The sequence below is a fragment of the Semicossyphus pulcher genome, unplaced genomic scaffold (assembly GCF_022749685.1).
Source record: "Semicossyphus pulcher isolate SPU_LCO1_2020_fin unplaced genomic scaffold, fSemPul1.0.p SCAF_6, whole genome shotgun sequence".
Lineage (NCBI taxonomy): Eukaryota > Metazoa > Chordata > Actinopteri > Labriformes > Labridae > Semicossyphus > Semicossyphus pulcher.
In genome coordinates this window covers 7,298,672-7,324,530 of record NW_027211737.1, presented here as the reverse complement: position 1 = coordinate 7,324,530, position 25,859 = coordinate 7,298,672, and the positions used below count along the sequence as shown (strand labels likewise).

General features: G+C 41.1%; 1 protein-coding gene across 1 annotated transcript in view; it reads left to right on the top strand.

The window, feature by feature from the left end:
* The window catches only part of srrm4 (serine/arginine repetitive matrix 4), a 76,497-nt gene extending 54,141 nt beyond the window's left edge, over nt 1–22,356 (top strand). Inside the window, exons 3-13 of the mRNA XM_069682397.1 lie at nt 10,431–10,514; nt 10,632–10,712; nt 10,804–10,830; nt 11,077–11,127; nt 13,491–13,574; nt 14,133–14,298; nt 18,385–18,707; nt 18,921–19,115; nt 19,624–19,725; nt 19,833–19,988; nt 22,086–22,356. Coding sequence (XP_069538498.1) covers nt 10,431–10,514; nt 10,632–10,712; nt 10,804–10,830; nt 11,077–11,127; nt 13,491–13,574; nt 14,133–14,298; nt 18,385–18,707; nt 18,921–19,115; nt 19,624–19,725; nt 19,833–19,988; nt 22,086–22,356 — 1,540 coding nt within the window. The remainder of the gene's footprint in view (nt 1–10,430; nt 10,515–10,631; nt 10,713–10,803; nt 10,831–11,076; nt 11,128–13,490; nt 13,575–14,132; nt 14,299–18,384; nt 18,708–18,920; nt 19,116–19,623; nt 19,726–19,832; nt 19,989–22,085) is intronic.
* The last annotated feature ends 3,503 nt before the right edge of the window (nt 22,357–25,859 follow it).

Genomic DNA, 25,859 nt, shown 5'->3' with positions numbered 1-25,859 from the left:
AGCTGGGTGCTTCAGTCAGACTCAGTCAGGAATATTTGGGGCGGCTGTGGCTCAGTGGTAGAGTCGGTCGTCTTTCAGTCAGAAGGTCGGAGGTCCAATCCCCAGCTCCCTCAGGCTACATGTCGAAGTGTCCTTGGGCAAGACACTGAACACCAAATTGCTCCCGGTGGCATAGCCAACGGGTATCAATGTGATAACTGATTTGCACTTTACCTTTGCCATCAGTGTATGACTGTGTGTGTGAATGGGTGAATGTGATATGTAGTGTAAAAGCAGCTTTGAGTGGTCGCAAAGGCTAGAAAAGCGCTATATAAGTACAGTCCATTTACCAATATATAAAAAGGAGCACTGTGCAGTATGTGCCTCTGTAACTGTAGCTTTACATGCCTAACGTTACGTTCCAGAAGTTTCCATGAACACATATAACCTCAGCTGAGGATCTGTATTATGTGCAGAACATCGTTAGGACATAATTAATCTAAGGACGGTTAAAAGGACTTGACAGTAGACTGAACCTGTATCAGGCTCAGTAAATTAGTTTCCAAAGAGAGAACATTTTCACTAAAAGTAATGACTAAAATGTGATTTCTTTATATTGACTAAAACTAGAAGGGTAAAATTACTGACTAAAACTTAAAAGCATTTTGGTCCTAAGACTACGACTAAATCTAAAATAGCTGCCAAAATTCACATTGACTTGGAGGCTACGTCTTCTTCCTATAAACAGTCTATGATATTTTACTTTACTGATATTCATTCAGAAATGAAGACGATCTGAAGTGTTCAGTTTTATTCTGGGTAAGACCAGTTAAAAGACCAAATCTGGGATCTGTAGTTTAATTTATATGCTGAGCCAATGAGAGCCTTTGTACTTTGGGAAGATCTTCCAACTTGAACAACAAAAATGTGCAGTAGTGGAAACATTCACCCCAAATTATTTTTAATGTTTGTTAATCTTTTATTTTGAAAGTTCATTTTTTAGTCTATAAAAGTGCATAGCCAATAATGATGTTTCGTGCTGCTTGACTTGTCTGACCAACAGTCCAAAACACAAAGGCATTACATTTAAAACAATATAAAAGAGAAACAAACATGTTTACTTCAGAGAAGCTGGCGTCTGTGAAAGGATGAGAAAACGCCTGAATGATGAATCCAATATCAAAACAGCTGCAGATTAATTTCACGTTGATCACTCACTAAAAAGGATGTTTCTGACCATCTTCCCGATGGGTCTTAATTTAAAGATTCAACATCCTTACCGGGGGGAATTTGCTGATCGCCTTGATGGCGGATCAAGAAAATCAAGAGGAGGCATGGCAGCATGTTGGAGTGAACATTAAAGGAGGTTTACTTGACATTTTACAGATGACATGATGCTTTGATCGCTGGGATAAACCACAAGATGGAATGTCTGAAAATGACATCATTCTCATCAACACCTTTGTAAATCTTCAGAGCGGTTCAGGGTGTTTGGAGTACCCATATAGTTCCCTGTCTGTATGGGAGTCAACCAGCTTGTCAGGCTATAACAGCAGTGCCTTGTGTCTCAATGCCAGCTTCCTCCTCTCCTTATTTACTACTCGATCATTAACGATGTAAAGCCCCCATAGCTCCGACATAAACTCGGATTTAACCTGCACCAGACACCCTTTCCAGTTTTCAAATAAAGCTTATTTTATCTACATTATCAAAGTCAAGGTAAGATTCAGTTAAAGCATCCTCTCATTCTCCCTACATGCTCACTCACATCCTGATCTATGCTTCTTATGAAAGTCAGTCACTCCTACTTGAAAGGCTCATTCAATAAGCCACTTCAAAGGACTTCATCTGCTCTCCCACATCGCTCACTTTCAGAGAGCACATGAAGTGGACCTCTGGACTGCAATCAAGCCGGACAACAGATGGAATCTAACACGTTTCTGTATAATGAAGAGGTTACACTTTAAAGGCCCAGTGTGTAAGATTTAGGGGGGTACGTTTTTAATAAGTGTAAAATCACCTGAAATACAAAGTGTGGTGTTTTCATTAATTCTAAATGAGCTCTTGGTATCTACAGACGGAGCCAGCTTGTCCACATAGTCTATGCTGCATGGCCATGTGTCTCAAGAATAGGGGTGGGACAAAATATCGATACGGCAACATATCGACGTCCTGACTCGTGCAATACAATTATCATAGGCGATTTTTTTAATTAACAAATATACTGCGCTTTTCACAGATTTCCCTGCGATTTTGACTCACTGCTTCAGTACTTAATCTCTCCTCATTATGGCACTTATGACACGCATGAGGGTAACGTGAATTAAGTGGCACAAGAAGTTAATCAGATATCGTGATGTATTATTATATAATTTTCTTGCAATATATCAATTATTGCAGAATCGCTGCTCGTGATATTTTCGTTATCCTGGGCCGCGTATCGGGTATCGCATCGTGAGTTACCCTGTGATTCCCAATCCTACTAAAGAAGCCAAGAATGGACATACCAAACACTAATGGAGACGGCTTGCTTAGCAACTTTTGCAGCCACCATACAATACCCTACATGCATGGAGGACATAGAGGAGAGGGGTTATCAGTTGGTTACAGTCTGCAACTGTAACAGTAGATGCCTCCAAAGCTACACAGACAACAATAGATCAAGGACAAGAAATAAATCAGGCTAGCATTAGCATATTTGTCTTTGAAAATAAAAATGTGTAGAGGTATGTGGTGTCCATGGAACACGGTCATGTCACAGTCCGTAGTGGCACTCTTATAAAGAACAGGTGTTTGTCATTTTAAGCTACAAAGTCAGTGAATCAACCTTTGTTTATGGTAAGATGTCTTCAAAGCCTTTGACATTAGCTTCTACTACAGTAGGTTTTGCCTTGGAAGCAGACGAATCTGCAAGCTCCCGTCTTATTTGCTGTGGCAGATGTGTCTGGTAGCTCTTCTGTTCAGACCGATTTTAAACTGACCTGATTCAGGTCGGGCCAATCACAACCAGTATCTAATACTGGACTGGTATAAGTGCTGTTCAGACATTTTCGTAAACAAACAAGATGGCTGCCTCTGATGTGGAACCATGGATGTTGATTTAAGTTACATACAACAAGTGTTGGTTACTTAATGGTGTCATGCCAACAGCTGTGTATTATGTTCAGCTAGAAGTAACAATAATAATAATACATTTTATTTATATAGCACTTTAAAAGGTACTCAAAGGCACTTTACAAAAAACAAAGAACAAAAGCAACAACAGCAAATACATTAAGAACATATACAATGCAAGAAATAATAACAGGTCATTGGTTAAAAGCAGATTTAAATAGGTGGATTTTGAGTGCCGTTTAAAAGGAAGGAAGAGAGGGAGAGGTCCTGAGGTGTTGGGGGAGAGAGTTCCAGAGGGAGGGGGCAGCAGTGGAAAAGGCTCTGTCCCCCCAGGTCCGGTATTTAGTTCGGGTGAGAGGGGTGAGGAGGTTGGCATCAGTCGATCTGAGGTTGCGGGTGGGGGTGTATTGGAGAAGGAGGTCAGTGAGGTAGGAGGGGGCAAGATTGTGAAGAGCCTTGTAGGTGATAAGTAGGATTTTGAATTGTATACGAAAATTAATGGGAAGCCAGTGGAGGTGTTGTAGGACAGGGGTGATGTGGTCTCTGTGCGACAGTGGGTGAGCAGACGGGCGGCAGAGTTTTGGATGCACTGGAGTTTATTGAGGGTTGTGGAGGATGTGCCAAAAAGAATACTATTGCAATAGTCCAGTCGTGAGGTGATGAAGGCATGAATGAGGTGAGGGAGGGGCGACGACAGGTAATGTTTTTGAGATGGAAGAAGTAAGATGAATTGGATGTTGTAACTAGCTACGTAGCCTAGCGGCCTACACTGTAAACTCTAACTACTTACTTAAAAAAATAATAATTAGGAAACCGATTACCTTGGGAAAAGTGAAAGACCTTAACTGTGTCAAGTCATTGAAAGTCATTGAAGTGTTCAGAACGAACATACGTTATTTGAATAAGCTGTACTTTTTGATGTGAGCACTTAATGTCTCCAAGTAAACTGTAAAACCTGGTAAGTTAACTCAACTCAAACCATTTGAAGAAACCTAACTCCTTTATTTTCTGTTCAGGTAACTTGAATAAATTAAACAGTAAACAGTTCCCATTCCATTCAGTGTATTGAACTTAAAATGAGTGAGTATTTTGAACTTATCAATTAAGTCAGATGAACTTAGTTCAGTAGCTTATCTCAACTTAAAACTCTCCTGTGTCGACTCATCTCAGTTGAGGAAACTGATTACCTTAAACCTTTCAAGTTGCATTAACACAAAACAAATACCATCAAATTTGGTGTGTAAGACTTTTAATACATTTTTTTCATCTATTTATAGAAACATGTATCGGTTTTTTTTCAATAGCTTCCATGTCATGTGAAACAGTGTCCTCAAATCAATGTCAGATGTTAATACTCACTTGAACAAATGAAACACACCTCATTACATTGGATTTAATTGCTGCTAATATTTTATATTAATATTTTTATGTCAAATTTTATGGGTTTTTTTCAATGGACATGCACCGTCATGATCACCATTGCAGCCACCACCCTTACAGCAATCAACGTTACCGTAGGCTGCCTGCTACCGCTAACTACTTTTAATGTGTATGTAGTATATTAGGAGTGGATGCTAAATAAGGTTATACAGTGTCCCATGTGTTATTCTAAATGGCTGTAGCATCCAGCATTTTGTTCAGCGCCCACTGCTAGAACCTTCTGAATATATAATATAAACGGAGAGGTTCCACATTAGTAGACTATTTGGGAATCATCTTGGTATCTATGCACAAGTTAATGTGATGAGTCTTAAAAGCATCAAAATTTGCTGCTCTTTTGGTTCATATGTGTGCCAAGGTGCTATCCGAAAGAAGGCTGTATGAAGTGGAAAACACATCACAGTGTGTTGATCAAAAATAGGCTTTAAGCCTAACTCAGTGAAAACATAATGTTTTTTCTGTTGTGTCAGAGTTCTCTGAAGTCTGAGCAAATTACTGAAGCGGTCTCACTTTAGTAATCCTCCATCGGGCTCCACATTTAACATAAATCCTGCGTTACAATCCGGAGGCGAGAAGTTAAAGAGACGCAGGCATTTCCCAGGCAGGTAGGGTCTAAAAAAAGATTCCTCCTTCCTTTCATGTGGAAAGTGTAGGATCCAATTTTTCAGTACCAGATTTTTGCAACTCCCTCTTCTCCATCTGCTGCAAAAAGTCTCTCTCATCTCGACAATTAATCCAAAATGCAGCCAGCAGGATTTTAACAGGTACCAGAAAATGAGAGCACCTATCCTTTCATCTTTGCACCGACTGTCGGTTAGTTTTAGAGTTAGTTTTAAGTTTTACAGCCTGGAAGAGTTCAGCCCCAAGTTATATTTCTGACCTTTTAACTCCCCATGTGCCGTCACGGGCTCTGAGATCCTTTAATGCTGCTCTCCTGGTGGTTCCTAAATCCAAACCAAAAAAAATGAAGGTGACAGAGGATTTTTTTTTTGCCGTCAGGGCCCCCAGACTTTAGAACAAGGAGATTAGGACGGCTAAATCTTTCTCTTCATTTAATTCTCTTCCTAAAACACAAGTTTATAATCCAGCCCTCCTGTGATCTTCCCATCTCACCTTCCAACACCTTTTTGTTGTTTCAATTCTTTAGTGTCAGTTTTTCTTCTGTGTTTCATGTGTTTTATTTAATGAGTCTTAATGATGTTGCTTTTTTTCCTTATCGTTTTCATGTTACATTTTCTCTTTTTTCACTATAAAACTCCTTTTAAACCAGTGGCTCTCAAATACAAGTGCTCTCATGCTAGCAAGGCTATCATGCTAACCTGAATCTGTGGCCTTCATTTTTGTTAATGATTGATATAAAGCTGGTGGGACATTCTGTTTCTTTGCCACTAAAGGGCAAAAAAGGTTTGAGAAACACAGTTGTAAAGCTTGTTTTAAGAATAAAATTGATATTATTATTTTAAAATAACAGTCTTGTTCAAGTTTCAGTAAAACAGCTGCACTAGGCTTCTAGAGTCCTCTTTTAAGATTATCATTCATCAACATTTATTTATACTTAGGGGGCAAATCTCATGTACAATCAGAATCAGCTTTATTGGCCAGGTATGAAACATACAAGGAATTTCATTCTGGTTTAACTTCGCTCTCTATGTACAAGCATTAAACTTTAAATATTAAGTGAAAAACTACAAGCCTACCTTAGACATTAGTTATTAAACTAATATGTACAAGCCTACATTAAACATTAAACTAATATGTACAAGCTACAAATGATAAAAGTGCAATGATGAAAAGTGAAAAAGATCTTGAAATAATGTAAAAAAATATATAATTATGTTACAGATGACATGAGGTAGATACAGTACTTACAGTAAAAACAGTGTGCATAGAGTCATGTCAGGTGAGGGATGATATTTACATGATTAAAAGGTGTGTCCATACAATGAGATGAACAGTCGTATTTACAGGTACAGTAAATAACATGACTTAGAGTCAATCACCAAAGCAAATAAAAGACAAACAACAATGCGCACTAAAAAAAACAGGTTGATAAAACGCCACGGAAATCTGCAGACAGGGAGGACGTTTTGACACAAAGATGATACAAAGGTCAAATTAAATACTGGTACGGAGGAAATAAAACTCAAAATGTACTAGGGCTGTCACTTAACTCAAAAATCAAGTTGGAACAAATTCCATATCTCGTTTGAATTATATCAAACACTAACATCAGCTAAGTTGTTCATGGGAAAGCGTTTTCTGCTGTGCTTCAATTTTGCATTTGATCACATCATTACATGAAGAACTATTAATGTTTCACCAGGTTTGAACGATATATCAAATTCCAATTAAAAATTGACAGCCCTAAAATGTACTAAAATAATTTCTTAAAGAAGTAATTAAACTGACAATCTCAAAGATTTCAGTTTAGTTCTCTTTGCGGGAGGACACTTCCCAATTTTACTATACGTCTACGGTTGGCTTTCTTTGTTACGGTTGTAACTCTTGATTTTCCTCGCTGACGGTCGCTTTCCTTTTTAGACTGTTTGCTTCATCTGAGCCTCCAATTTGTTTCTTTTTCTTTGGATTTTCACATTTCATAGTCATCCATCTTTTCTTTGTTTGTTCAGCCATAGTAGATTACTGTTTACTCGCAGCACTTGCAGAGAGCGGAAAAGCAGCCGCTTAGCTCCGCTTACCCTCTCTGGCAGACCAACTACTGCTGGCTGATGGAAAACACGTCTGTGCGCCCCAGTCTGTAATACTGCAACTACAAAGGCTTTCATCAGCGGGCCATAGGCTCAGTCACCATTGTGAAAGCTCATTCTGCGATAGATAGTGACTTAACAGACATTTATTTAAATGAAAATCTTTGAAATTATTACTTTAAAATAAAACAATAAAATACATTTGATGTTTATTTTTTGGCTCTTTTACCTTTTCTTTGATAGTGATAAAGTAGAGTGGATAGCGTCAGAAACAAGGGAAGAGAGAGTGGGGACGACACGTGGCAAAGGGCCGCCGCACATGGGACGCGCCATTTAACTGCCGAGCCAAACTGAACATTTACACCTCGAAAGCTTAAAATCAAGTTTTTAAAATGATAAAAACTCTTCTCTTTAAACACTCGCGTAACATATAGAGTCAGTCCAACACGCTGAAGGTTCATTTTCAATGGCAAATAATAAAGAAATAAACCGTCTATTCAGTTCAAACAAATCATACGTTTATGTTCACAGGCTTTGCTGCTGAAGTGTCATTGTTTTCTTGTATAATTGTAAAGAATAAAACAGAAAGGAGACGATCCATCAGGCCTAAACTGCACATAGACATGCAGGATACAGATCCAACAGTCAGCGAGAGACACTGGAAGTGAAGGGATGATCTGTGACTGAGGCCGTGTTTGACTTGACTCCGGTGCAGCTCGCTGGCATGAGATCTGTTTCGTGCTTTGTACCCGTCTGGATTGGATTTCATCATCCTGTTGTGATGGGATCATCTCATACGGGACATTTGGCTCACAGATAATCTTGCTTATGTGTGTCAGGATCTATCAGGATGCTTTTATGTGCAGTTATGTGATGCCAACAATGAGTCATGTGGATTATTTTACCCCGACCATTCTGTTGGAGTTATTTGTATGCAAATAATTTAGGGAAGAAGATTCTATAGAGGGAGTTTCAAAGCTTTCTCTGTCGATTCCAGCAAACTGTGAAACTCCCTCTGTAGAATCTTCTGGTGATATGAGAGGAAGCAGAATCATATAACAGCTCTCACACAGTCGATTTAAGTGTTAAACTTGCTGTTTATGCAAACTGTTAAAGCTGTATAAACTGCTTAACTGGTGGGATCCTTGTAGGTGGTCACTCTTTGGTATTTTGAAACTGTGAACATGTTTCATTAATATCTCATATTAGAGGAGCAGCTCACCTGAAATAACAGCAAAAACATGAATAGTTTTTACTCACCTTTGGTGGGGTCAGGACATGCTGATAGTTCCGGTTTCATCTGCAGGTTTTTATTTGTCAATGTTTACAAAGCAAAGGCAGGAACTCGTGAAGATTACAGAATAATCAGTCGACAGTCAGGCCAAGCAGAGAGTAATCTTGAAAATCCGCAAAAGGTCAACAAGAATAAATGCAAATAAGAAGAATAAAACCAGCAGATCTGGAAATGCAGTTAAAGCAATAAGTAAAGAGATCAATACAAAAGCAACAAAAGACACTAAAAAGATTATAAGAATACGACATCGCATCAGAGGAAATAAAAACAGATAAAAGGTTTGAAACAGTGAGACGAATACCAATAAATAAATAAGTGAATATATAAAAGCAAGAAAGGACGGTTAGAATAGAAAGTCAGAGGAGGACTTATGAACAGATGAATGGATTAAGAGCATTTTAAAAATGCATTTAAAACAGACATCACATAAAAGCAAGTGAGTTTAAAGGATTGGTTTAAAAGAAGTCAGTGACTCTGCAGACTCATCTCCTCAGGCAGGTCGTTCCAAAGCTGAGAGGCTCTGGCGGCAAAAGCACGGTCACCTTTAGATTCGAGCCTCGACTTTGGAACGACCTGAAAGGCCCGACCTGAGGATCTAAGAAATATCATTCAAAATTTTCATAGGGACTATTTCTTGAGAAGTTCAATTCAAGACTTTTTAAAAATACTTTTAAGACTTAAGACAAGTGATTACAGTGACTTTCTTTCAAATAGCAACATTTTTAAAAATCACTTTCTACTAAATGTGCTCTTGGTGATTGCAAGGTCAGGGAAGGATCATGTTAAAGTTAACCACTTGGCATTGCTATCATTGGACTTAGATTATTAGAGACTAAGGATGTGTTCATGATGCCGTACTACACTAGCAGTACATCCTGATTTGGCCTAAATGAATTATGCAGCATGCAAACAAGAGCAAAATATACAGTACGGCAAAAATACCCGGATGTCGTACTGATTCGGAAAAAATCTCCAGCATGCATCAGACCAGTCCGCCTCGCCTGCTTTATCCCACAATGCAAATGCTGGAACGTCACAGCAGCAGTTGAAATGGCAGATGGCAGCAGAAGGGGGCGCTGTAGCTAAAGAATTATTATTATTATTATATTATATATTATTATAATTATTATTATTATCATATAACTATTGTTTACTTCCGCTGTCCAAAACCGGAAACTGCCACCTGGCGTTGAACAGCTCCGTGCTACATACTACCGCCGAATGCAGTATGTAGTATATAGTATCCTCATTCAAACACAGCATATGGTTCTGCAACAAGACGAGTTGAAACTTTCTTGCAGCGCTCCTGTCTGCAACGCTCTGAAACCTGCATCTTAACACCAGTGGGACTAGAGGAAACATTGCAACAACTCTCTGCACTTACAACATGAAAAACAACATGAAAGTCAAGAATTTTGAGCTGTCCGTGAGCGAATATTCAGAGAGGATTTCACAAATTCATGCCGAATGCCGAATATCACCCCTCTTCTCCCATCTTTTTCCGGGACAGTGCAAACAGGTGCCAACTCACTGCTGCAATTTTACCTGCAATGCTCTTCTGGTCTGAAGGGATGCCAGTCTGTGAAATTCAATTCACCTCTATTGTATCGGAGCGGAAGAATAAATCTCAGAGAGGGATATCCCAAAACTGGGCGAAAACTAGAACTAGCTACTGATTAAATTACCAGAAGTGAGAGGGAAGAAGAAGAAGTGTAATTTGTGTGGAAGACCCTTTAACACTCAGCGGACTTGGTGTATATATCCAATTCCAGAAGTTCAGATATTGGGATGCTGTTACTCGCCCTGAAACAATGTGCTGGAGTTTCTCATTTCATATCCCATCATTGCAATGAGCACAGGAGTAATTGTCCCCTCTGCTCTCTCTTTGCTCGCAGCCCGTCCTTTGACGAGGATCTCTCCCCTCGCCCCAAGGGGAAGAAGAAGAAGAGAAAGTCCGAACGGAGGAGGAAGAGGAAAAGGTCAGTTCCCAGATATGCGATGACTCTGCAGTGAGGTGTTTGTTTGTCGCCCCTGTCGTGTGCAGGAGAATGCTCGGTACTCGCTGGAGCTCATGTTTATTTCTTCTCCTGCTTTAGGTCTCCTTCCCACAGCCTGTCGCCGCTGAGGAAGAAGAAAAAGAAGAAGAAGAAGAGCTCCAAGAAAAGCAAGCGGCATAGGTATTTCCTGCTTACTAAGAACGTATCAGCAAAATGTCCTGACATTTATATTTAGGGTGCTGAAATCATGTTTTTTTCCCCTCTATTGCAGGTATACCTCGAAAAAGTCCAAACACAGGTATGTATATGATTAAGCAAGGGTTTGTGGGTAATGTCAGCATGCCTTATGCTTCGTATATTTATTAAAAGAGCAAACTTTAAGCCCTCACCTGGATAATTCCTGCTGTACTGTTACGCTTCTGCTTTCCATAAGATTGCTGGATTTTCAACCTAAAAGCCAATTCCCTTTATGTATCAGAAAGCAGGCTGTCTATGCAGATTTAATACTCCTCGCTCATGACTCTATTCTCTTTCATCCCACCAGCTCTTCAAGTTTAAAACATAAGAGGAAGGATGAGCGCAAGCACAAGAAAAGGTCAGTGTGTGCTGGTTGCATCAGAATCATGTACTCTCCAAATCCTACACAACTTTTTTGACCCCCCTGCCGCCCCCTTCACCTCCTCCACCTCCTCTTCCGCCCTCATGGTAAGCCCAGCCACCCTTTTCACAACACCCAATGCCGAGGAAGAAAGAGAGAGCATCCTCCAGAAGCTTCTCATGTAAGGGCACGACGGGTGAATACAGAAACGTGCAGCTTTTATTTTTCCGAGCAGAGCGTGAAAAAAGCCTCGTAAAGAGGGAAACAGATTGAAAGCCTGAGCCACAAAGAGAGGGAAAAGAGGGGTGAAAGAGGGTAAGAGAAACCAATTTCATGCTGTGATCTTTCAACATTTTATAATTCGACTTTGGATGAGCGAGCCGTTGTTTGTAAGCACAGAGCCGAGTTCAGCCGCTGCTTACTCCAACAGAAACCTCGGCTTTCTGGCTCACTACAACGCTCTCCTCTCCCCTCCTTTGTTGTCTTCAAGCCTTTCCTCTTCCTTTATAGTCTCCCCCTCTCTGATGGGCTCTCATATTTTTCAAACACATTCCATATACATCAGAGGGGGAGATGGGGTACTTGAAAAAAGCCTATTTGAATTATACATCTAAACTCCGAGTGTATATTTATAATCTTGAGCTGTGCAGATCAGAAAACAAGATCCAAACAGCCGCTAACGCCGACAGACTTATATACAGAGGGTGCTCCACAGGGCTACAGGATTCAGGGAGGTTTATTCCAGAACATTAAAGGGAACAAATTAGGTCACACTCTGGGTAAACGCTATAGAACTGTAGAAACTTTGATTGATCTATCCATACATGATTGGTTGGTTGAGGGACAATTGAAGTTTAAGGGTGCTTTCACACCTGAATTCCAAATCAAAGACCAAATTGTTACAATGTTGCATTTTGCCTCGAGGTTTGGTTTGTGCTCACATGTCTCCTTTTACCAACTGACCAAAAGTTTGGCTGGCGAGGAAACTGCTCTGATTGGTCAGAATTACCATGTGGGAAAACTCCCTGCAGTAAAGAGAGAGAAGGAGCGCACTCCATCAACCACACTCAACACGATCGCTCACTTTAATGTTTTGTTCCACAGCTCCATCAGTTCCTTTCTCCTTAAGTTTTCCCAGAATCTCCTGGACAGGCAGTGAACTTCACGTTTTTATGTTATTGAAAGAAATATTTAGATTTAAAAGTTATTTTTTCGGAGGTGCTGGTGGTTAGCTTAGCGGTTAAAGCACAGAGGCTCAATCCTGGACGCAGCAGCCCCGGGCTCGACTCCGACCCTTGGCCCTCTACTACATGTCATCCCCACTCTGTCTTCCTACATTTCCGACTCTATCCACTGTCCTTTCTAATAAAGGCAAAAGGCCAAAAAGGTCATATAAAAATGTTATTAGGCCTTCCACAGATGACACAATTTCATGCATGTTTCTATAACAATTCTTCCTGGTTATGCTCCATTAGCTAGCTAGCTCTGTATTTATATATATATATATTTATATTTTTAATACCTGAATCCGGCACCACCGCTAAGCCCTGTTCCTCCAATTTTGCTCACTGGCCCTTTATGAGAAATTCCCCTGCAGTCAAAAAAGGATATTCCTGGTCACTGGTTTAGCTCAGTCAGTGGAGCAGGCGCTTTATATAAAGAGGCTACAGTCCTCGATGCAGCGGCTGCCGGTTGGACTCCTGTTCTCAGCCCTTTGCTGCGTGTCATCCCCCTTTCTCTCCTCCCAATATTTCCTGTCTCTCTTCAGCTTTCCTGTCAGTGTAGCTGTTTACAGGACACGTCTAACTGCAACCAAGGTCAATAATGACTCCTTCTATCATTAATATTCTCTCTGTGGAGGTTTAACATCTGTAAAACTAAACCAAGAAAATCCATCTGAAATGTGTGGACGTGAGTCTACAGGCCGAGCAGGCAGAGTCCAGGAAGAGAAAAACTTCTGCTCGCTTTGAGGAGGCTGTATGTGCCAAAAGTGAACTTTTTCGTTGTATGAGCCAGGTGATTACTTCTTATTGGACTGAATACATCAGAGAGCACAACCGCAGACCTTCTCCAATTGATTTAAAAGTTTGTATCTGAGGTCTGGCAAGGCAGCGGCAATGCTAAAAATAAGTCCAAGGGTGAGAGAGACATATAAGCAGAAAGACACGACAACGTTTCCCAGCAGAGATGTAAACCTAGGAGATAGTGGTTCATTGTTTTACGCCTTAAATGCTGGTTAGCTAAAGCTATTTGAAAGATTATCGTCATAATTGTCAAGTATTCATTCATTGATCACAGTTCTCGAAGCTCCTTATCCACTCGTGTCCTCTCTCCTCCTCTCTCCTCCTCACCTCCTTCAGTTCACGGACTCACTCACGGCGCAGACGACGCCATCGGAGGTCAGAGTCGGACAGTTCTTCCTGCCAATCGTCCACAGAGGACAGGTAGGAACCCATCACCCCCCCCCCCCCTTGCTTACCCCCCCACTACTCCCTCACTTTATCTTATCAGCCCGAGGTGTCTGCAGAGTTCCCGGTCACACGGCAGCGATGACTGATAAGGCGGAGGTGACTTCCTGATCTCAGGCCCTTATCACAGCTTCACAGGAAACGGCCCCAAATTCACTGCACAGATCGATGGACTCAATTATAAAGACGAATCTTAGACGTGTGATAATATGAAAGAACATTTCTCACTGTTTTATGGGTTATAAAGAACAGGTCGGTGGCCTGATGATCTCCTGTAGCAAGTGCAATAACTGGTGATAATTAAGGCTTGATTTCTTATTGATTACCTTAGCCTACAGAATATTGCACACTGAGTTAGAATGACAGCATCTTTAGACAACTTATAGATTGGTTAAACTCATGCCTCAACTCAAGTCAGGCTGAAGTCTATAGGTTCCACTTTGTGCCCCGTTCTGTGAAGTGCAGAGCGCGTGAAACGGAGCCTTTGTTTGATGAAGCCGTGTCATGGAAACTAAATCCAGCGTTCTCCCACAGACACCATCTGCAGAAGTCTGTGGTGCATCAGGCGTTAGGAGACCTGGCAGCTGTAGTTGAGGAAACCAACGGAGTGCTCGACCGCACGGACATGAAGTGGAGACCTGCAACCAAATCAGTGTGTAAAACGGCTCCAAAATATCGCTCCATCCTCTCCACCGCCACCGTAAGTACACTTTAGGACTCTTAACGGTGCTGCCGCTGCTTCACTGTGATCTCTCAGCTACGGCCATGTTGAACAGCTTATTGTCAGTCAGAAATGCCCACAGTGAGGCGGAGGGGGCTGAAAGTATTGTGATTAAAGAGAAGAAATTTGTCTTCCTTTTGAGATTTAAAAATGTTTTAAATAATTCCTGACATTAATATTCGACCAAAATGCAATATTTATTTTATCCTCAAACTACACATGGCCCTACTCTGAGCTCTTTACATGGATTCTTTATTTTGAGGTAATTTTGTTCTTGCTTTTCTGTTTTTAAAACTAACACCATCAAGTTCTCTGTAGAGAAGACTCCTCATTATAATAATAATGACACCGCTGGAAAATACTCAAATGAACAACATACAAAAGCTATTCCCCTCCACACATTTATATTTCTGTAGTTTGAAGTCTGACTGAATTATTTCAGCTGTGACATGGCAGCAGCGGTCAAGTTAGGGAAAGTATAAAAACTTGGTTACAGCCAAAAAAATGACCTCGTGTTTACTAGATTTGTGGTTTATTATAGAAGTCTATAGTATAGTTCAAGGAAGTGAATTTTCTTTCCTCTATCATCAACAGAAAATATTCTGCGTTCGTTGCATGAAGCAGTGAACTGCAGCAAATAGGAAACGCTTGTGTGTTTTAGAAGGCCATCACTAGTCTGACAGACTGCTTAGTTACAACCAACATTAACAGGGTAATTCCAGTGATTCTAAACCCAGATTATGAGGTCTAAATGATGAATAGTTTTGGAATCGGTCCAGTAGATTGCTTCAGTCTGCAGCAGTGAAACAGGCTGTAATGGCTGCAGTGTAATCCTTGGGGCAACTGTGATTAAAGCTGTGAGGAACCCCTGGAAAAAGCCGCTGTCAGTCAAAGCTGGTGTTCTCTGTAATCAATAGAAGCAATAATATTTGAAATTGACGTCATAGTTGTGGAGAAAGTTGTACAAACAGCTCGGGGTTTTACCCATTCTACATTCCTACAACACCCAGCGTGCATTGCGCCCCTCGCTGGAGTGAAATACTACTGTTACGCTGCAGGCGATGGCTCAGAGCTGTACAGAATCTGAAATACGACGAGAATATACCGGTGGATTGTGTAAAAAATCTTCAGGTCTGCAGTCTACATTTCAAACCTGATGATCTTGAACGAGACATGACATCGGAGGTGTAGTTCAAGTTTTACGTAGTCTGGTGGAGGTTTTCCAGGGCCCATTGAAGAAGCAGATAGCGTCCTCCAAAGGCACAGAGCCAAATTGCCATAGTGGCATTAGCTCCCCATAATATGATAGGACTGAGGTAGAAAATCAGCAAACTGGCCGTTTAGTTTTGGGTTTTTTATACAAAAAATCTCACCCTGCTTTCTTTAACCATCATATGTATCACTCACTTTAAATGTTTGCCCTGGAAAATGTAAACAAAGGCAGCGTGCAGTTAATCGCTTCATCTGACACCTAGCAGTTGCCAGCAGTTTCAGGCATTAAAAATAACTATATAGAAATAATCAGTCTTGACGCTAATGTTATGTTTCCTTTTTTAAGTCATGTAGAGTAATCAGAGTTAATTTCAGTCTGTTTCAGAACCAGCGAAAAACTCCTCACAGGAGCTTTAAAGCACTTCCACTGAAGCGCTCAGATTAAAATGAATTCTTGCTAGTAGCTACGCTATGTCAACCTCAAACTCCTCTCTGTAACTCTCTGTCTTCTTCGTGAAACACCTGACCTCGCATGAGATTTCAGAGTGAGACTTCTCGTGGAGCGAGACAAAAAGGGTCTTACTCTTTGACTAAACGGTCTATCCTTGTAGGGATGCTTTGCATATCGCTGCCAGACACTTAGACTTGCATTCAAACCAGTCATGAAACAACAGAAGGGCCTCTAGTGGATGTGTTTTGGTTCTGTTGCCCGCAATGAGAACAATGCAGTCTATCCAGCCTGTTTCGCTGCTGCAACCTTAGACACCTTCCTGACACACATGGACGTCCTCTTCTGGCACCAAGCTTTGACATCATGCTCTTTGAATCAGTAGGGAGACTTGACTGAATTAGGACATCTCTAGAGTGATCGCCTCATCGAATCATAAAGGATGATTAAACCCCACAGAAATAGGTCATTGCATCTGTTTAAGGTTAAACTTCCTACAGACATTAAGTTCTTCAGATTGCAGATCTGATTTAGACCTGACCCACAACAACTAAACATCTGTGATCTCTGATAGACAGCCTCCAGACGGCAGACTCTTAACATCGTGCTGTGTTACTGCAGGTTGATTTTCCCAAAGAGCCTCGTAAAAACAGCCACGTCCTTAAAGTCTTTGTCTGGTGCTTATTGGAGCATGAAATATATTTAATTTCTCTCCAGCAATCATTAAATTATGCTAATTGCACAGACAAATGTTTTTAATTACACACCACAGGATTTTAATTGAAATTCAATAAATTAATCCATATATTGAATCATGGCTGGAATTCAATATCCCAGAGTCTTTAAGGAGGACTTCACGTTTGCTTACTGAGGGTTTTTTTGCTTTTATTTATGGGTTTTTATTTGGGGAATGAAAGCATGTAATTTCACAAGTAATAGAATGAGCTTTGCTTAATTTTTACCCCAAAAAAGTTATTTTCTTATTTGTCTTGTGTTTGGTGTGTGCTCTGAATTTCCATTTTATGTAAATTTAACGGACAATAAAGTACCCTGAATTTTATCCTGAAGGGAACGGTAGGTAAAGGTTGAAAGAAAATCCTAAAAATCAGAAGATTCAAAGTGAAAGTGGTCGGGCATAAAATATAAACCTGTTCTGTAAATATAATCAGTTTTATTGAATTTGTTTTGTGGTGGAAGCAAAAGAAATATAAAATGTTTATTTGAAGGCAGCCTTGACCAAATGTCTCATGGTGACGTTGAAGAATGACTCTGTTTAAAATGTGTCTTTCTGTAAGTGAGATCTTTTACTGTTGAGTGCACACAGATTATGTGTAGATCGATGGTAAAGAAGGATGGTAGAGGAACCAAGATTTGTTTAAATTTCCCTCAGGGCTGCTCCGCAGTGTCGACTTTAGATAGCGGGAAACCTTCAGGAAAAGAGGACGCTAAACCTCCGAGAGTCTCAATAAGTAAAGAGAGATCATAATTTTATGAGATTAGTCCACCATGATCCATGGAGAGTCACTATCCTTTTCCATCTGTGGATGTCTGCAGTAAAGGCATTTTTATTTCAGTGTGCAACATGCACGCACGCATTTAAAGAATTCTCTTCCAACATAAAACTGCAAAGCAAAGCAGCATTAAGGAAAGAAAAAGGAACATGCCAATAAAAGTCTCTGGGTTTGAAGAGAGGGTTATTGTCTTTTTCTTGCAATTCACGACTCTAATGATGCACTTATGTTGCCCGCTCTTCCCTTTTTCTTACACCTTACCTACTTAAGGAGGAAATCTTGATTGGTAAGTCGATGCTATCCGCAGATTTAGGGATTTACTTGTAGGTCGCTGCAGGCTAATTATTTACTTCTTACAGGAGACAGAGTCACAGTCATCTGTCCTATTCTGAGGGCTTTCTTAGTTAGACTGATGGGATCTCTCTTTGTCTGCAATCCTTTTCATTTCTACATAATACCCATTTTGTGATGTTTGTTCAATGTTCTTTAAATGAGGCTTTTCAACGGGGCTATTGTTTACTCTTCTTCTCTTCACTCCAGTTAGAGGCGGTAGATCTTTCCACGCATAGTTTTCCTTTCTTCTCTGCTGTTCTGTTGTTCCTTTCATATAATTGTTTTAGTTTAGACTTTATCTGAATTTCTTTCTTCTTGATTTCTTTGACTTTAGTTGAGTTCAGACCTTCTTTTGAGGTTAATCGCATGCTTCAAATTTGCATGATGTCGTTTACCTTTCAAAGTTTTCTGTCCGGAGAAAAAAAAGAAATCTCTTCTTTATGTTTTCAAGGGAATATGTGGCTTTGTACTAGAGTAATCACTGTGCATCAAAGCAGATAGCAGGTTCCATATATTAACACATGATTGGTTTTAAGCTGCAGCCTGTTTGTCTGTTTGCAGATTTTGTCACCAAAACCTGCAGGCGAGCTTTTACAAGGAAACGGGTCTCAGGGTTTATCGAGCCACATCGAAGGTCCGCACGATTACGATTCTGGGAATGACACGTCTTCGCCGCCGTCGAGCAAAACTGGAGTTTCTCGGGCGAGTGTCACTGACAACAAGAGGAATCACTGTCAACGTCTGGCCTCGCCGGAGAAGCTGAGGTTCACAGACAGAGACAATGTGTCTGATTCAGGAAACTCTGTGACCAGCTACGCCTCCTTGTGCAAACCTTACGGGGAGGACGGCTTGTCTGCAACGCTTTTCAGTGCAAACGGCAAGAGGTAATGTTGTTTTCATTTTAATAATGCATTCGAAAGAATGCTTCCCAGGAAAATAGCAAGCTGTTTATCTTCTGTTTCCACGCTCTGTTTCCTCTTTGAAATATTCATCTTATGTGAGAATAAGGGAGAGCTTTTCTTAAAAGGACAGCCCAGCATACAGTTTGGCTGTTATCACTCAAAGCAGTGAAACGTCTTAATGTGTTTTCTTTGCAGGGAGCAGATAACCTTGGGGTGTCGGGTAGAAGTGGTGAGATCTCCAAAGACCTCCAGCTGTTCACAGAGGATGAGCAAAGCGTCTCGGAGGCGACTGAAAACGCGGTCGTCCAGCAGCAGGAGCAGGAGCAGATCCTCGGGGAGTTCCAGATACTCTGGGCGTCACTCTCGAAGCCTGTCGCTGTCATCATGCAGGTCAGTTAAATGGTGTTACCAAATACATTAGGGGCTTTGTTGCTGAACACAACTGATTTTGAGCCATGGCACTGAGGTGGTTCAAGGCTTTACTGTGTCATATGACAGCCACTACTTTGATCCAGACTAAATATCTCATGAAATGTGGTACAGATGTCCACGGTGTCGTCGTGCACGGCTGTTAGTCATCCCCTGACTTTTTCTAGTGTCAGCAGCAGATCACATTATACTTTATATGAGAAATATCTCAAAATCTACTTGATAACTTGGTGCAAAATGTAGAACAGACATTTGCAGCTCCAGACAATGAATGGTAATGACTTTGGTCACTTGATTCCTCGAAGATCACCACAGAGTTAACTTCCTGATTTGGAGAGAAATTGCCCTAAAAGTTGATTGAGCAAAACTTTGGTAATCAGGTCACGAGTTCAAGATTTTTGCATAAAATGTGTTCAACTTTGTGTAACTACAACTTTCAGGGGATAATTGTGATCTTTGTCGTTGCCAGCTCGTACTCGCGCTCGCCGAGTTACTCGGCTGATCCGAGGCGACGAGGCAGCGTGGCCAGCCTGAGCTCCAGAGGAAGCTACTCCAGATACAGTCCTGACAGGTGAACTTTCAGCTGCTCATGACTCCTCATTAGAGTTTCACGAGGATAAATATCTATATTTACATTGCTGGTGATTAAAATTTCATAGTGTTGTGTCTGCTTCCCAGACTGCGAGACAGGAAGAGAACACAGAGCTCCAGAGAGACAGATGTGAAGCATGCACACAAGGTTAGCGGGAAGAGACGAAGACGCAAATCCTACTCCCCCATGAAGAAGAGGAGGAGAGACTCACCAAGCCATCTGGAAGCACGCCGAATCACAAGGTAGCCTACAGCTTTACCACCATGGTAATTTATAGCTGTAATATCCCTTTTGTTTGCCTAAAGGCAGCACGAATGCTGCTGGTTCCTCCCTCCGCCCCCTCAGTTGGACAAATCCCCAACCTGAAGTCACATCGTGTTGATGTGCTGCGCACCTTGAATGGCATTCAGCCAGAGGATGAGATAACCGTCAGCTCTGAAGCCACCGCAGGTGCTAAAGAAGCAGATGGCAAACACAAGCAATCTGAAATGTAAAAAAAATAACAGGCAAATCGGTTTTTCAGTTTTATCTGGTCTGCCACACTGTTAGTGTTACTTTTCTTTCATTTTATGCTGCTTTTTCACAGCAGCTAAAAACATACAACCAGAAATATGAACAGAAGAACATGAAAACCTCAGAGAGTTCACAGATAACTGATTCAGAAGATTGTTTTAATGCGGCACTGTTTAATATAAGTATATTAATTACGGGCAAACTCAGTACATGTGATCTGAAAGAGGTCACTCATAGAGACAGCCGACTAAGAACTGTTATCTGACAACATTCCCATGAAGAGATGCTATTTTCAGTGAGTTGAATAAAGGTTAAATAAGGTTATTTGTACAGCAGACAGACTAAGTTAGGAACAAGCGGATGAACACAGTGAAGCTTTTGGAAACTAAAGAACCGAATATTTTAAGACCAAAACAGAGCTAAAAGGCAAATGTAAATATTGGACTAGAGGCGGCACAGTGGCGCAGTGGTTAACATTGTTCCATCCCTGCAAGACAGCTTGTGGTTCGAACCTGCCAGAGTGAGCATGGCTGTCTCTGTCAATAGCTCGGACAGGTTCCGGCCCCCCTTGATCCTCTAAGACATGGATTCCCAAAGTGAGGTGCAAGCTCCCTCTGGGGGGTGCGCGTGAGGAAAAATGTAATGGTGGTGTAATGGTGTCTTAATTACACCATGTGGGATTTTTCACTTGAAAATCCTCAAATGGATCTACTTTTTGTCCATGTGATCTGTTTCTGAGCCTGTGCATGTCAGTCTAACTTTTCTTTACTTGGTGGATCGTGTGTAACTTTGCAGTTTGATTCAAATTAGGCTACTGATGTTCTTATTTCCATAACCGCTATGTTTGGTAATTGTAATTTTTAACTTGATTAAATTTTTCTTTAATGTGGTTGAAAATGTGACAGCATGTCCGTCTTACTCATGATGGGCCTGTGTGTTTCTCCTCGTCCTCACTCGTCTTCTTTGCTCTTTAAAATCGAGGACTTGTGCGTGAGTTTGTGTAGTTTCAGTTTCGAATATAAGAACACATCGATGTGATCAGTTGAATATTTTGAATATCTTGATTATTTGTGCAGAATGAAACTTGATGCCTTTAATGCGTCTATAAATAGGCTATGTTGCGTTTTTATTTTTCATTAATTAATTTTTTCATTAGTCTAAACTAAAGTTGCATAAAAGTTTGGGAACCGCTGCTCTCACGATAAGTGGTATAGACAATGGAGGTAACATTTACAAAAGCAAACAGCCCTTTTTTACAAGCCATCACAGAGCAGCATAAGCATGTTTTAAAGGGCTGTGGCTCAGTGGTAGAGTCGGTCGTCTCTCAGTCAGAAGGTTGGGGGTTCGATCCCTGACTGCTACAGTCACATGTCGAAGTGTCCTTGGGCAAAACACTGAACCCCAAATTGCTCCCGAAGGCAGAGCCATCAGGTATGAATGGGCATAGAAACTGATTGGAGATTGGGACTTAGGCCTCTGCCATCAGTGTGTGAATGTGAGTGTGAATGGGTGAATGTGGCATGTAGTGTAAAAGCAGCTTTGAGTGGTCAGAAGACTAGAAAAGCAAAAGTACAGTCCATTTAACATTCAGACTTGAAAAGTTTAAACTTCCATTGTTCCAACACGAGAAATTGTCGATGTAAAACCAAAACAATAATCTAAAAGCTGCTCGAGCCTCGAGGGGAACAACAGTCAGGGGAATATTCTCTGGGTGTTTGTCATTATAAGAAACCCCTTAGTCATATTAATATGAGAATATAAATCGGTGCAGCTTTAGATCTCTGACTGTTTCTCATTTTCACACCGGCTCTTTTGGCTCTCCACAGTGCCAGGAAGCGACCCATCCCGTACTTCCGACCCAGTCCTTCGTCCAGCAGTCGGTCCACCAGCGTGTCGTCCTGGAGCAGCCTCTTCACCCGCAGCCGCAGCCGCAGCCCGATCCACAGCCTCAGCCGGAGCAGGAGCCGGAGCAGAAGCCACAGTTACTCCTCCTACAGGAGCTACAGCCGCAGCTCATCCTGGAACTCTATCTTTGGGACCCGGAGTCGAAGCCGGAGTCGTGGTCCGTTGAACAAACACAACAAAAACAGGCATTAGGGTGTCTCAGAGAACATTAAGGGACTGAAGCGTTGGTCGTGTTTCCAGTTGAGAGCGAGGACAGCGCTGGATGTCGGAGCAATCGACTGTGAGCGTCCGCTTTGACGCTTGAGTGGAAATGTCCCAGCAGGGGTCCGACCACGTCCTTTATTGATGCAGTGTTGTTCACTCGGCCCACAGAGACCGCTGGAGCCTGAATGTCTTTTTGTTTCTATGTTTTGTTCTTGGACTGCATCCTCCTCTTGCATCAGCACTCGCAACGGCCTGCGACTGTTCATCCCTTAGATATTTACAATAGAGACAGCACATGAGACAGAAACAGAATCCTGTATTTCGTCGGCTAACATCACCGTTGTTTGTGTTTATATCGCTGCACTTCTCACTGATATTATTTGAATTAATTGCTTTAAAATTATTCTTCTATTTTGGTGCACAGCGAGGCCTGAGGGACCTAGAAGGGTTGAAATAACTTGATTCCAATGATGTTTTTGAGGTGAAATATGCAGAATGTGTCGGCTAATGCAAGCACCAAGTAAACATTTCAAAGTGTCATAAGACATCAGACGTTTACTGTCCCTCGTCAGGTCCCCATGTCTTAGATTCAGTGCCGAGATGTGAAGTATCGAGGTAACATTTGAGCCGTTTGATCCGAGTGTTTACAAATGGCTTCAGAGGGATCGTTATCAGGAATACGGAAAAGGTTCATAGCTCTGATCTCGACACTTCACAAGCTCGGGGAAAAAAAAGGAGCCTCTGAAAAATGAAACGGCGAGGGTGGCCTGACGGCGAGCAAACTGCCTGTCAGCTCAAATGTCAAATTAATTTATCCTCTGATCAGGTGGAAAACAATTGAAATGTCAGTCCGTGTAGTACAACAGTGAGCGATTGAAACGTTGCGCAGGGAACAGGGAGGGGGATTTCTTTTGACAAAATGTCCATGGAGTCAGAGGAGGTATTTTCACTGACAACTCATGGGGAATTAAATGTGATGAGTTTGTTTTGGGAGAAGGACTTTTAAACTAAATATAATGGACTTTTTAAAACCTAATTTAATGCACATATTGGGATCTTACTATCATACTTTTGATTTCAGGACATGACAGAAATGTAAAGCTGTGCATCGTGTTGCACAATGGACCCAAACACGGACAGTCTTCGTCAGCTATGTTTTTGTTCTTGAGTTTTGTCGCAGCAGAAGGTCAGGTTATGAATTGTGCAGCATCATGCATATTTATTACTTATTTAATATTTATTGGTTTCTTGTCCCTGTCAGTAGTGCTCAATCTTTCTATGCAACACTGTCAAGTTATAGTTATTATGACACTGCTGTAATTTCTTTCTGGTTTGCTGTAAATTATTTTGGGGATTTGACACCTTCATGACCCTCATGTAGAAGCAGATGTTCAAACGATGGAGGAGAAAAAAGCTGGGATGGGAGAAAAGATCCAACCTGTACCTGTGAAACACTATGAGGAAATATGCTGTCCTGGCGAGTGTTTGATGAGAAGATTAATACCACTGTTGCAGTCGGATGAATATGACGCTTAGGCAGCTGCAGGCTAATTTAGCTTAGCATGAACGCTGAAAGAAGGGAAGCAGCTTAGCTCTGTCAAAGTCTTACAGGATATCTCTGGTATTTTTACACCTGGGCCCTATTTTTACAAATTTGGGGGTCGCAATGACGGCCTTTAACAAAACTGACTACCAGCACCTCTGAACCCAGCATCTTTGGCATTGACCTGCCTGACATACAGGAGACTCAAAGTGATTGACCCGCACCACGTTAGCGATAGGCTACATCTTTGTTTTGTTCTCTTAGCTAATAAATTCATCACTTATTTTAAAACATTAGTTATTATTATGCAGCATGTTAGCTAGGGATATTTTTAGCAAGCAAGCAAGCTAAGATTAGCCAGCTAGCTATAGCTCATCCGAGCTACATGGATATGGTGTTAGATGCTTTGTCAAGTTAGCTAAAGTCATTCAAAAACAGCAGACTAGACTATTAAGTAGCCACCCTAGCCCACGGACTCTGAAAGAATGAAGCTCATGTTATCCACTCAGGACAGCATTGTGCTACATTAGCTAGCTACCAGTTTGCCTGCGTTAGCGAGCAAGCTAATGTTAGCAGGATGCAGGCAGATTGTTTTTTTTAAATACCTTTGTACAGAATCGGGCGAGCTATTCTCCTTGTTTCTGGTCTAAACGCTGAGCTAAGCTAACAGGCCACTGATCATGACTTATCACAAAGACATGACAGCTATATCAATTTTCTAATCTAACTCTTAAAAACTCGCAAAAACGCTTGTTTTTAAAATGTGAAACTATTGGAAGAAGGTGAATTCCAGGCTGCTTTGACTCCAGAGTTTGAATCTGCAAAAAAGTTTTAAACTGCCTTTCCATAAAATTAAGAGAGTTATATTTCTCGATCATTTCAAATCCATCATCCTGTCTGTGTGACTGCTCCAGGCCCGACAGACTGCTCTCTATGCACTCAATACACTCAGATTATTTCCCTGAATGTCAACTAAATTGGACGAATGAGGGAAATATGTGGCTGGAGGAGGAAGGGACTTGGCACAAAAGTCATTCATAAACTCTAAACTGATGATGACTCATGTCAGCCAGTGTTGACGAGGTGCCGAGGGAAGATTTGTGCAGTCGTGCTGACAAATTTCTTAAGATGGGCACAGAGGCCGATGGCCTTCTCCCCATCTCATAATGTAAAGTTTACATATGTTCTTGTGGAAAATAATTTTGAATATGTAAGTACTATGGTGTAAATATGCCTCTGCATTGTATAAATTATACAAAAGTGTGATTAATTTATTTGCAGAATGTGATTTGGGCCTTGTTGGATGTTAAAATGTGGATATGAAGCATTGTGCAGTGAAAAGGCAGGCATCAATCAATGAACTCTAGATGTCTTTGTGCTGAAGATCCCTCTGATCATATCTTATGTTCTTTCAAAAGTCCACAATAACAGCATCATATAGCAATAGTGACCAAGTGTTTCAGTGTTAAATCAGCATACTCTCTCTGTTTTACATCTGAAGGAGCATATTGCAGAAGCATATGTTTTTCATACTGTCACATTTGATCTTGTGTCAGTGCAATCTCCGCCATTGTAATAATGTGTCACCTGGAAATTGAAAAACCCAATGAAAACTTTTCCCTTCACTGCGTGTTTAGAATAAGCTGTATTAAAAGAGAATCATGTTCTGAATAAAAACAGCCCTGAAGTCTTGTTTTATGTTCTGACAGTATCAGGCAACATCTGCACAAAGTTAGATCCTTAGCTGTTTGTTGTATCTGTACTGTGACATCACATGTTTGACCTGAAGCGCTGAGTTACTTTCTATTAAAAAGCAGATGAGTCATAAAGAGAGGGGGGTCCAACTAGTATGAGTGACATGTGGACAGTAACTTATTTCGGTAAGAAGGGGGCCGGTCTTTGGTCAGCTGTTGCGCCTGCACGCTGCAAAAAATATCAACATGAGTAT